The 12,954-nt window shown below is 52.0% G+C and overlaps 1 protein-coding gene across 1 annotated transcript in view; it reads left to right on the top strand.

Annotated features, from left to right (window-relative positions):
• Window positions 1-2,673: 2,673 nt before the first annotated feature.
• The window catches only part of TSHZ3 (teashirt zinc finger homeobox 3), a 69,366-nt gene continuing 59,085 nt past the window's right edge, over window positions 2,674-12,954 (top strand). The window contains exon 1 of the mRNA XM_057713597.1: window positions 2,674-3,082. Coding sequence (XP_057569580.1) covers window positions 3,043-3,082 — 40 coding nt within the window. The 5' untranslated portion in view covers window positions 2,674-3,042. The remainder of the gene's footprint in view (window positions 3,083-12,954) is intronic.

Genomic DNA, 12,954 nt, shown 5'->3' with positions numbered 1-12,954 from the left:
ATGGCCTGCAAAACTAGTCATGTTTAGAGGTCCTCATAGTAAAGCGGGTGTGTGTGGCTAAAAGATCCCCGTAGAGGTCAGGGTTCCAGACTGTGCCAAGCCGGGTCTGAACCCTGTTTGCGTGTCCGGGCAAAGCAGCGCGGTCGCAATATGCACTCCGCATAGCCCGTGTTGTGCGTGACGGGCTGTCGCGGCGATGTGCAGCCCATTGACACTGATGGATGCGCCAATGGTTGGACGGACAGATGTTGGGGCGGATCGCACTGCGCGCGGCGCCTGAGCAGGGGAGGGCGAGGCAGCGACCAGGCGGCTGGCTGCCGGCGGCGCGGAGACCGGAGCTCAGGCCGCGGCCGGCAGAGGGAGGCGGCGGAGGGAACTGAGGTTTGGAGAGCAGCGCAGGGAAGGAAAGGAGGAGGGGGGAGCAGGAGCTAGGGAGAAACTCTCAGCTTCCGTGCGCTGCGCCCAGCGCTGTGCACTCGCTACAACCGGCGGGCCTAAATGGGAGCTAGGCGCGTGGAAGGGGAGCCGGGGGCGGGCAGGAGCTGACCTCCCGCGGCGCCTACCCTCCTTCAGGCAAGTGGTGCTCCGTGCCGCAACCAGAATCCCAGAATCCTGAGGCCGCGGGCGGCGTCTGCCAACTCACCGTTTTCTCGTTCGCAAGAAGCGTTTCACGCCCCACGGCCGCGTCTCCCGGGCCTGGAGGGACAGTCGCTTTGGCCTCTGCGGCCACAGGCACCAACTGCATGCCGCGCCCCCGCCCCCGAGTCCGCGGCACAAGGCCAGCCCCGGAGCCTAGCCTCAGCTCCACTCCGACTTCCCGCAACCGCCCGGGGTCCGCATCCCGCAACTCCGAGCGCTACTGCGCGCGCCAAGGCTCAGGAGGCGGCTTTATAGCCCGGGAGGACGGCGGCGGCACATCTGCATTCAGGGAGGCGTCTGGACCGAGCCCAAGCCCGCAGGCTGGGGGCGAGCGGAGACTTTTGATCTTACCGTCAGGGTGAGATCACGGTCTCCTTGTCTAAAAGAAAAGAAAGCATGCCTGTGAACTTTTAAAACAAACTTGCAAAAACAATCACAAAGAAAAAAATAAAGAAGAGAGGGGGCAGAAGAAGAGGGAGAAAGAGACTAAAAAAGAAACATAAGGGGGGTGGGGGGGGAGGCACGAAGAAGGCCAGGGTTTGCAGCTCCCAGAGCGCTCAGGCAGCCGGTCCCGGGGCGCGGGTCTCCGGCCCCCGCCGGGACTCTCGGACGCGGGGCCCGGGGAACTCCCTGGGCCCCAGCGGCGCGCCCAGGAGCTGCACCCGTTCGGGGACCTTGGGCCTGGCGGCCGCTGCTGCACTCCCGCCACCGCCGCCCGGCAGCACCCGGAGCCGGCCCCGCCGCTGCCGCCCCATTCCCGGCCCAAGAGCTGGCCCAGGGAGACGCAATCGAGCCCGCAGCGCATCGATGCGCCGCCGCCCGCGCCGCTCCAGCTCCGGCTCCCGCTCAGCCGCAGCCGCCCGGGGGTCGTCCCAGTGAGCTCCGGCCCATCCGCGCCCTCGCGGCCGCCCGTAAGTGAGCTCGCGCAGCCCCGCCGCCAGCGCAGCCCTGCCAGCTCCTCCTCTCCACGGCCTGCCGGCCCGGCCGGCAAGCAGCCTCGGCGACCCCAATCACCCAATCAATAATCAATTCTTTTTGCTCAGTCCTGCTGGCAGGCCCGGCGCTGGGCGCGGTGGCCCCTCTCCGGGCGCCCCGGGGCGGGGGATGGGCTTGGGTGCCGGAGTTCCTGCCCCCGCCCCCGTCCCGCCTTCGGATCTGCCTGCGCCCGTGGTGGGGGGCGCGGCCCGGCGTCTAGGGGGCGAGGGGCGGGGTGGAGGTACCGTCATCTTCCCAGTCTGGAGAGGAAACTTGGAGGCACCCCCTCCCATGTCGACCCCCGGGACGGGCCCGGGAAAGTTTGCCCGGGAAGAAAAAAATGGGGGGAAGTGGCTGCGGCGGGTCCCGGGGGAGGAGCCCTGGTGGCGCGGGGTCTAAGAGCGGCTCCCACCCACTCTGGCCCGCGCCCGCCTCCTCCCCCGAGGGCGCCGGCGCCCGCCCCCGGGCCCTGGCATGTCAGGGGTGCGCCGGCCCAGGCCCGGGGTCCGGGCTGGGGGCTTAGGAAGCGGCAAGGGGAGAGGAGTGCGGCCCGGGAGGGGCAGCGGGGGACGGCCAGGGGGCAAGGCAAGGGTGGGGAAGAGGGGCGGGCGAGAGTAGCAAGCGCCCCGGGACGGGCTCGGCCCGGCCGGCGCCGCGCCCCTGCGTGCGCGCACGGGGCAGAGGCGGAGAGGCGGCACCCCCTCCCCGGACTGGGCGGGGGTCCTAGACAAGCCCGCGGCCGGGAGCGGGGGCGCGGCGCCCCCGCGGGCGGGCGAGTGACACGATCATCTCCTTTTCCTTTAAGCTTGCCTGTTGCCGACGCCGCCGCTCCAGCCGCGCCGCGGGCAGAAGACTGGACCGCTGAGCCCCGGGCCGCGGCGGCGGCTGAGCGCCCCCTCCGATGCCTTGACCCCCTGCCCCGGCCGGGGCTGCTCCCGCGTTCCTCCTCCCACCCCTCTGCCCGCCTTCTCCCCCTCTCCCCGCCCCCGGCCCCGAACCCGGCGCACCTCGTCTGGGGACGGGGCGGGGGGGGGGGGGGGGCAGGGCCGCCTCTCCTCCCCGCCCCCTCCTCCTCCGGCCTCTGGAGCGATTTGTCAAACTTCCCATTCCGCCGGCAGCGCGGTCCTCCTCCTCCTCCTCCTCCTCCACCACCTCCTCCTCCTCTGCCTCCTCCTCCCCCCGCGCTCCTCCCTCCCCGCGCCTCCCTCGCCCGCCCTCCTTCTTCCCTCCGCACGTTCGGGGATCGCGGCGGAGCGCGGAGCGGGGGGGACGCGGAGAGCCGGGGCGCAGCAGCACCCTGCGGGCGGCCGCTCTCCGGGGGGGAGGCTGAGAGCCGGCCCGCCTCGCCCCCCCGCGGGCCCGCCGCCCCTCCCTCCCTGTCCTCAGCCCGGCAGCGGCGGCGGCGGCGGCAGTCGCCGGAGGAGCATCATGCCGAGGAGGAAGCAGCAGGCGCCCCGGCGCGCAGCAGGTACGAGCCGCTTCCCCTTCCTCCTCTCCTCCGCCTCCTCTTCCTCTCCGCGCCCCGCGTCTCTAGCCGGCGGCGACCCAGCTCCTCGCCCTGCCCCTCGCCCCTCTCGCTCCGGCCGCGCAGAGTAACTCCGGGGCGCCGGGCTCGCTCTCCGCTCTCCTGTCTGGTGCGTGCGCCCGCCTCGCGGACCGGCACCCCCCGGACGCCCCGCTGCGCTCTGCCTACCCCACCCCCCCACCCCGTCCCGCTCGCACCCACTTCGGGAACCGCGCTTCCTCGCGGCGAACGGAGCCGGGCTGGGTCCCTGCCTCCTCCGCTCTCCGGCTGGCCGCGGAGAGGATGGGAAGGAGCCCTCTTCTGTCTCTTCTGTGGGGGGCGGGCGGGGTCACCTGAGTTCCCCGGGACACCTTCCGTGTCCTCCCGCGGCCGGCCGGCGGGGGACTGCCCAGCGTCTGCCTAGCGAAAGAGAGCGAGCGAGTGAGCGAGCGGGTCCCTTCGGCCACCTTACTGCTAATCCGATTGATTCTTCATGTATTGGGCCCAAACCGGGCACAGCGGTGGAAACCAGAGCGCACAGGGTCTGGGTATTGTCAGATGACTGTCAAGTCGATGTTGGATGCTGGCTCTCCCTTTACCCCGGTTTGTTTTCGCTCACCACCACCCTTTCCTTCCACTGCTTCTTCCATCCTCATCTCCTCATAGCACTTAGTTCTGGGACATGTCTGAGTACTTCCCCCCCACCCCCCATCCTTCTTTTTTTTTCCCGGAGTGTCAACTCTTGTTAAGACTAAGCCGATTTTTTTTTTCTTTTCGTTTCTGGAAAAAGCATCATTGAAAGCAAAACAAAACCCACACATAACATTATTTTGCAATAATGTCAGTTGGGGGCATGTTGCTTGGAAGAAGGGTTTCTGGCCCTTTGCCACCCTTGATTTGATGACTGATTGATCGCCCGTCATGGTGCTGCCTTTGATCTATTCATTCCCAATAAACATCAATAAATCACTGGAAATGGTGAGGCCAAGCTCTGTGACGTCACTAGGGCCCTGTCAGTGCAACTTCTGGGATTTGGGGCAGATTGCTGAGAGGACCACATATGGACGGGATGTATTTTGATATGAGTAACACTCAGATGTGCAGAGGTTCAGATGCTGCCTGAAGGGGAGGGTTAAGTGGAGGTTCGTTTCTTTCCTTGCTTTCTCTCTCTCTTTCTTTCTTCCTTCTCTTCCGTTCTTTTCCGTTCTTTTCCGTTCCTTTGGTGGAAGAAGGGAGGGCAAGGAGAATGGTCAGGGCATTGCCTAGTGTCCTTCTGGATGAAGGCATTGCACCCTTGCTGCCCCTGAGTGCCTGTAGAAGCAGTGGCCGGTGATGGTGCTGGTCATTTCCATCACTTCAGCCTGCACTGCCAGTGGAGCTCACAGGCCGGCTGCACCTGAACTTGAGTCTTCTCACACAGGGTCACAGAGAGGAAATGCTGTTCTTTCTTCTCCCCAAAATGTACTCTCCTTGTTAGTGTCCTAAGAAAATCTTAGAAGAAAACAGACTTGGTTTGGGACATAGATTGCAAATTTCGCTCTCTGTCCTCAGCGTTACCCAAATTTAGAAAGTTTGAAAATCCCAGTAGTGGTTGTAGGGAGTGTGCCGCCTCTCAAGTCACCTCCTGGCTGGTGCTTTTTGCCCATCCCACCTTCTACTTTAAATTCCAAGCTCAAGCAATGAGCTTATCTACCCAAAATAAACTCTCAAAGTTTGGAGGACTCCTTCACAAAGTTGGGCAGTAGGAGTGTCTTGGGCTGCTTCCAGCCTTTGGAATTTTTTTTCTTTCCTTTTTGGATGCACATTTGAAGGTATCTGTGTGCCTCAATCAAATGAACCATATGTGATCACATCTTTACATTTGGTTGAGAACCCTCTCTGCCGTTGCTTCATCTTTTCTCTTCCACCTTGCCAATCTGAGACTCTTATTTGATAACTTTCTGCTAAAAATATTAGAGGAGGAGGAAATGTGCTGTTGGTTTTATTTATTCTTTTTTTTTATTTTAAAGCAACCTGTTCACTAACCTTTTTGCACCTTTTAAAAAGCCAGCCAGGAAATCTCAGGTCAGTTAAGAAATATTCATTATATAAAAACTTGACTGCACAACTAATAGGAGCTGGAAGAATGGTTTTGCTCTATCAAAATGACCCGTCAAAACGACTTTGTTTCATATTTGATTTAATTGTCTCTCTCCTGACAGGCACATTCATCAATAGCTTAATGGTCAATCAGAAGTTGGCAGCGTGAGTGCTTTTTTTCTTTCCCATACCCTGGTTTTGGATTTACTTTATCAGAATGCCTCTGCCTAATGGACCTGTGGAGGAGGGGGTGGAGAATGTCTGAAGGGCTACTTATTTAAGGAGAGTGGAGGAATAAAAAAACCTTCCACATCCAGGCTGGCGATAAGTATGCAGAGGCCAATAAGTGCGCTGTGTGAGTTTGTTTGTTTGTTTGTTTGGATGGACAAGAAACTTCCCATTTTTTTTTCTCCATTTTTCAGTTCTCACAGCTGCAAGTTATAAGGTTCATGCCTGCTTTTGTGGCATACTGGGAGTGATGACAAATTGATTGCTTTGTACTGATAGAGAGAGAGAGTGGGAAAAAGAAAGATGTCTGCTGATTGGTAACTGGAAATCCAGTCCCCAGCAACCTTGAGAAGACTCGAGAATTTTTTCCCCCTCCAAACTGAAAGGTCCGCTCAGCCATAAAAAAAGAAAAGTTGTTTTGCCAGCTTCATTAGTGTTCACCTAATTAGCTGTAAACCTGATGGATTCCTGACAGCTTTAATGATTGGAGATGACAAGCTCGACGCAGTGTCATCCAGCAGAATTAGGTTTGCAGCTAGTTTGATGTAATCAAGTTGATATTACACAGTCCTGGCTGCCTTTAGTTGTGCATTAACTCAATTTTCTGCTGCAGGTGACAAATGGGCTTTGGTACCTGGATAATCATGTCATAGGAATTAGGGCCCTTTTAATGGTCTGGGGTAGAATAACAACCACAAAGGGCTGAGAGCTGGGGAGAGCTTGCAGACATAAGCACACAGGTGCACACAGTTTTTACATCTAGGCCAAATGTAACACTGCTCTCCAGAAGGCCAGAGCAGGCTCCAAGAATCCCTGAAAAGACGTATTTCTGCACTTTAGGCTTTTCTCTTTTTGATAGAAATTATGCATGGCTTAGTCTCTTTTCTTAAAGGGAAGAGAGAAATTTCTTCACCTGCCGAAGAGAAACCTGGGCAGGAGTTTCCTTTCTCCAGGCTTGTAATTTCAAAGAGCTATACATTTGTGGTGGGCAAATATCATTGCCGGTAGAAGCTCAGAGCAGTGGGGTTACAGAGGTCAGTGTCCTTCAGGCAAAACGGCCATTTTCCCTCTCTTCTATACGTAGCATTTGTTTTTCAACAAGTATTTTTTGAAAATACCGGGAAAGAAATTTGAGCAGTACTAAATAGCATGTCACGTTTTATTCTTTCCTATTCATTTTCTGGAAGGAAGTGTAAAATCATAAAAAGCCATTGTCTAAACTCCCCCAATGCCATCTCAAAAAAAAAAAAAAAAATTCCAACAAACAACAACTTGCCACTGACCTTTTGAGTCTTATTCGGTGAAAGAGAGTAACCTTTCATGGAGTTCTTAGGTGGTTGTGTTGCAGAGGTAAACCTTCAAGCATCTTGACTTTTGTCAAAGTGATTTGGATTCCTTAGGACCAGCTGGGGTAACAGATCACTGTGGGTCCCCAAGGAATAGGCTGAGCTTGTGGTCAAAAGGCCGGGGGTTTTACTTTGCTGGTAGACCTGGGCAGACTGAAACGTGGCACACCTGGTGGTGTCCAAGTAACACCATCCTAACCTTCCCAAGTCTCGCCCACATATCAGGCAGCTCCAGAGAGGAGCTTTTCTCTCTTGGAAGCACATGGAACGTTCAGGAAGGCATTTCGGCATCAGCCTTGGGAGTCATTTGCTCTCAAACCTGCCACACGTCTCTCCTTTGGACAGACATTCTACCCTGTAGCCAGGTGACAAAACGACTGGTTTTGGTTGCTCTGTGATTCCTCCCACCCCTTTTCCTACAAAACGAAAGGAACAATGTAAATTCTTAAAAAAAAAGAAAAATCAAGGAGCTTAAGGAGAAAAACAAAGAGGGCAGGAGGCAAGGCTATCCCCCTGGACATCCACATGGGGGAGAGAAGCTTCCAGAATCAGCTGCTGTGCCCCCATTATCTTGACAACTGTCAGTTAGGGCTTCAGTGCTCTCCATGGCCACCCTTGATTGTGAGCGGTTGATGTTGTCATTTTGTTCTCAGTTTTGCCTTGAGCGCGCTCGTAAACGGGAGCCAGGTAGTCAATAACTGATGTATCAGCAGTTATTCCCCAAATTGCCTCACAAGTCTGCATTTTCCCTCTTTTTTTTTTTTTTTTTTTTTTTTAACGAAAGATTGTTTTATAAAGTGATTAGAATGAAAGGTGACTGCTCAGGGCCAGGGGAAATGCCGTGAAACCCAGGTGAGTTCCCAGAATGAAAACCCTTCGTTTCCCCGCCCTCCACTTCTGGGTTTCTGGAAGGAGAAGGATTGCCTTCTTGAGGGTGAAGTGCCCGGCCCTTCTCGGGGCCTTTCTCTTCCCCTGGCGTCTGGAAGAGCCAGGCCAGGCCGAGGGCTTCTGATGCAGGTGGGGAAGTAGCAGGGAGAGGATGGGGAGTCCTGGTCCTGGTGCCCCACAGCCGTGTTTAATCCAACAACAGCAGCAGGCCGGTTATGCCGGGCGCAGTTTGTGAGGCTTTCCTGCTGGCCCATTTTTATTCCTGCCTGTCACTGGACAAACTATAAAAATAGCTTTGGTCTTGTATTAAAAAAAAAAAAAAAAAGTAGGGTGTGTGTCTACTTTCTGTGTTTGTGTGCAGCCCAGGTAGGTAGGCCTTTCAAAGAAGCTGTTTTGTAACACCCCTGTACCATCACCCTGCAGCCCGTGCAGGGAAACAGGACAGAACAGCATGGGGTGCACTCACCCCGGACCCTCTCAGGTGTTCGCTCTATGTGTGTGTGTGTGTGTGTGTGTGTGTGTGTGTGTGTGTTCTAGTTATGCTCCAAATTGTGGTTTCTCTGTCTGAAGTTAAAAATGAAAGGGGAATACAATATATTGTATTTGGTAACAATGATATGGACTGGTACATCGAGACAGATAATGTGCAGTTGTAATTAGACTCAATAGACAGGCAGTCATTTTTAAATTCTTTTGACACATGCATAAAATAGTCATATAATAAGATAAGATGACAATTTTATGTTAGGTTGATAAAGTGTCCCGATACATGCATTTAAATGTCTGTAAGCCTTTAAAAAAAATCCAGACAGATTAATTCTAGTTTCCAGTATTTGCAGTTAGTCATTAAATTAATTTTCAAATCCTACTAAACAATGGCTATGAATTTTTTTTTTTTTCTTTCTGGAATCTTTTACCTGAATTGTAAGGAACTGATACGTAGATTGGGTAGCTTTCTCTAATTTTTCAGCATTTGTAAACATTTACGTTAGACATGGGTGTGAAAATTCAGGTTAGTGTTTGTGACTAGAAAGATGCTATACATTTTTGGAAGTAAAAAAAAACCCCAAACAAACAGTAATAGAACATCATATGCTTATGACCACTTGCCTGAATGACTGTCATACTCCGCGTTTAGGAACCTTTATTAGAAAGATTACATAGTGTCCTTGACCAAATATTGAATATTTTATAAGCCCCATTTAAAAAAGAAGACATTTCAAGCACATACACTTGATTTGATCAGCACTTAGATTCTTGGGTTTAATTACTTTCAATTCTGTAAATTATTTTAGTATTTCAACAAGAGTGGCCCAAGAGACTTACGGGGGTGGGGGGAGCATTTCTCTAAAGGTCGTTACCTGGACTTTTTGACCATCTCCTTACCTTATTTTCTCAAATGTGCTAAGGTGTGGCTCTTGAAGAATAATTTAAATTTGTTTGGGCTTAATGATAAATTATTAACTCATCCTGTCAGGACACATGTTATTAATTATGACTGTGTTTTCTTCATCTAGAACATCTGTTGGGGAAACAGTGTAAGTTCAGATTGTCTTCGAGGGGGAGGGCACCAAAGCGAGGAACTCACCAACTTCTTGTCATCATCTTCCTGATCCCCTTGCTTTGGGAATAAAGGATTGCAGGGGGCGGAGTGAATGGGGAGAAACTATTACTTCTAGACCAAGATGGGTACTGGCAAATGCTCGCTAATGTACCTTTGTAAAAATCAAGCCTACCTCTCCAGGTTCCAAGTCCAGGTGGGATTTTGAGGTGGTACCTGCTTCCTTCCCCAGTCTGGTTTTCGACTGTTTTCCATTCCACCAATTTCTCTTGTTTTCATCCTCCTCTTGGGTAGACCAGAAGGTCACGTTCACAAGTTTACAGTAGTGGAAAGCAAACTACTCTGACTGCCTGTTTGTTCCCCAAACTGGAACCCATCCCTTGGAGAGCAAAGGGCTGTTTGGTAATATACATGAAATGACTCCAATTCATCTACTTTTGATTTTCCATCCCCATCATTAAATCTAGTCCTATGTATTCAGTTTCCTCTCAGTTCTTTGAGAAATGCATGTTGCATAAAATAGGCAATTTTTAATGAACAATTTAATGTAAATGGGTTTTGAATTTAAATTAATATTAATGAAGCCTTGAGTGAATTTATTTTGCATACGTAAAGACTTGTAAGTCTTTCACCCATGTGCTTTCTCCTTTATGTAGTAACATTGGTTGGGTGGATTAACCAGTGCCTCTTGAAGATTTACACTTAAAAAATTAAATTGATTTTATGTGTCCAATCGTGCCAACATATTATTAGGCAAAAGTGTTACTTAATTTAAAGAAAATATACCTCATTTCCAATTAAAGCTGTCTCCGTTGCCCTGCTCTTCCTGAAAGCTGCCGTTGGCTTGGCGTTGCTGCGAGGGAAAACACACAGCAACAATAGTTACTAACAATCAAGATGTTTTCTTTCTTTGCCTTACCTCTAATGCATTATGTATCCTGGGATGATGGGAAGTTCTGTAATTAATTCTGTTAGATGTAATTGCTATAATCACTTTGATGTTACACATAATAAAGGTAATATGGTAAGCACATAAAAAATATAAACACCTTATTGTAACACTCCTGCTAAAATTCCTTCTCGTCAAGCCTGGTATTTATAGACAAGTGTTCTCAACTTTTTTCGGTCATAGGTGACCATTCATCTGAGCTGCATTCATTGATATTCCCAAGGAGAGTCAGTGATTGGAAAGGATGGGCCTTGGCTTGAAGGGGTCTCCAGGCTGGTTGCCTAGGAATCTTTAATTCCCCTTTCTTTAAAGATGTGGCTAATTAAGAAAAGGTGACCATTATCTTCTGGAGAGGAGAGAGGTGAACACTTCAGAAGGGCCTATGGAATGAAGTATGGAAGAAGAGCTCAAAGAAGAATGATAGTAGAGATTTCAGATCAGAGGAGATGCTGTTCTGTAGGTTTTTCTTATCCTCATAGTGTGAGATTATGGGAAGTGCCGTGTGTATGTGTGTGTGTGACAGAGAACATAGGAGCATGTGCTTATGGGTAACCAGAGAAGGCCACCTTTCAGTAGCAGTGCAGGAAGGGAAATTAGTACAGAATAGCTAATGTTTTATTATTACTACTGTTATTACACACCTTTCATGGGGGCATCTGAGGACCGTGCCTGTCTTGCACATCCTGCCACAGAGTTGACCGACATTGCCTGTTGGACAGAAACCTGAGGAATCTTTGAGACCCCCCCCCCCCACCCCGCCACACACACACACACATTTCCGTGTACCTACCTGGATCCAGGCCACTGTAGGACATAAGTTTGCCCGAGACCCCAAACACACAGTTCTCGTGGGATGTTTCCAAACATGTGTTCTTTGCCATCACAGCTCGTGGGAGGTGGAGGATGTGGTGGGAGAGGAACCCTGTCATTTAATTTTCTCCCCATGGATAACCAGGAGTCAACCTAGCAGGGAGGTTTGACCCCCGTCATCAGCTGTGCCCTGTCCCACGTGTTACAAAGGTCAGGAGGTCGCATGACCCGGCGTTGGCCTGACGGCTTGGATGTGAATTCTCTGCATTTATATTTCGTTTTTCGGTGTGTTGTAAGGCACAGAGTCTGTGAATCAGGCATACACAGAAATAAAATAAGGGAAAGTGGATGTGTGAGAAGGGGATGCCTCTTCTTTGGAGGAAGAAAAAGGTGTTTGCGAATGGTGCTGAGATGCAGTGACAGCAGTGGTTCCCTAGACTGTGCCCGAGGCCAGGGGAGCTGGGTCTAGCTGTCGTTTTCTCGGGCTGGCTGCAGACCAGGCTGGGAAATCGGGGTGCTGCGGAAGGCTGGCCAGGGCCTGTCTCCTGGGCACCAGGCCTAGCATCCCAGCCTGCCAGGTGAGCAGGGGCTGAGGACAGGGTCCTGGGGTCCCAGCCTAGGCCTTGGCTGCAGTGGGCCAGCCACTAGCTCTCCTGTGGTGACTCTCGGCTGGTTTTGATGGTGAGGATGATAAAAGGTCTGAGAACTCCATAGGCCCCTGTAATCAGGGCCAGCGCTGACATCCTTCTCAAGTTTGACAGCTTCTTCCTTTTCTCTCCTCACCGCCAAGCCTTTCTCAACCGAATTTCCCCGCCCTCCTCTCCCCTCCCTCCCTGCCCGCCGCCCACCCCTTCCCTCCCTCTCCTCCTTTCTGTGTGTGTCTCTCGTTTCATGTTCTTGATCAGTCTCAGATGCCGGGAATTATTTTTTTTCGGGCGGGAGGGGGAGTGTTGCTTTAGGTTTGTGGGTTGGGCAGGTGTGAGAGGAAGTCTGTGTGTTTTTTTTTTTTTTTTGTACTGTAGGCCTGTTGCTAATTAATGTTCCTCCATAAGATTCTGTCGGAGTTGAGTAATGTTTTTGATCTTTATGCCTGATAACTGCATACTTAATGAGATTTCAAAGCTGTGAGTGCAGCTCCCCACAATTATTGACAGATGCCTTTTCTTTGCCATTGGGTTCAGCTTCATAAATCCTCTTGCCGTAATGAGGTTCAGCAGTGCCACCCTGGCAGTGAGCTAATGAAAGGGGGGAGGGCGAAGCGGCTCAGGGCTGTCTGACACATTTTTTTCCTTTAAAATTTACTATGCAGATGTCAAGCTGCGGACGATTACTTCAAACATGCTAATTTTTATCTTGCTTTTGTGTCAGCCCTTTGCCATGAAAAAATAAATAAATAAAAGGACTAACCTTCCTCCACTTCATTTCTTTTCCTTTTTTCTTTTCCCCAAAGTCACATTTTTTAATAACTCATGGTGTGTGACTGCTGGGGACTTTGACACGCGCGTGGCCTTTTGCAGGTACCCAGTGGCAGAACCTTTTTTTTTTTTTCCCCTCCCTTGCCATCGGAAGGGCAGGGGGAGGATAAAGTGTGATTTCCCCAGGCCTCCCATCAGCCTGCCCTAAGTATGCACTTGAAACGTCGGAGAATTCATTTCAGAGTTCTGAAACTAGATCCCGGTGAAGAGCTGCGCCATGCCAAAGAGTCGATTTCCTTTTCAGCGGAGTCATACATCACTGACCCACCCTTCCCTCCTGACAGAATGACATATGTCATTTATCATATGGGCCCCAGCCAGACAGCGGGGAGGGGAGGGAAGCCCGGTCCATGTGATGGTGCCTCCTCCTCCTCCTCCCACTGTACACAGTACCGCTGGCTTGCAGAGAGAGCACTGCTGATTTGGCGAGAGGGAGAGGGAGGAGAGCGGAGAGAGGAGACGCAGGGACGAGGGGAGGAGAGCCTGCTTCGTATGGATGG

This window comes from Hippopotamus amphibius, chromosome 16, assembly GCF_030028045.1.
Source record: "Hippopotamus amphibius kiboko isolate mHipAmp2 chromosome 16, mHipAmp2.hap2, whole genome shotgun sequence".
NCBI classification, from domain to species: Eukaryota; Metazoa; Chordata; class Mammalia; order Artiodactyla; family Hippopotamidae; genus Hippopotamus; species Hippopotamus amphibius.
The sequence above is the reverse complement of the archived record's forward strand: the minus strand, read 5'-3'. Positions and strand labels throughout refer to the sequence as shown.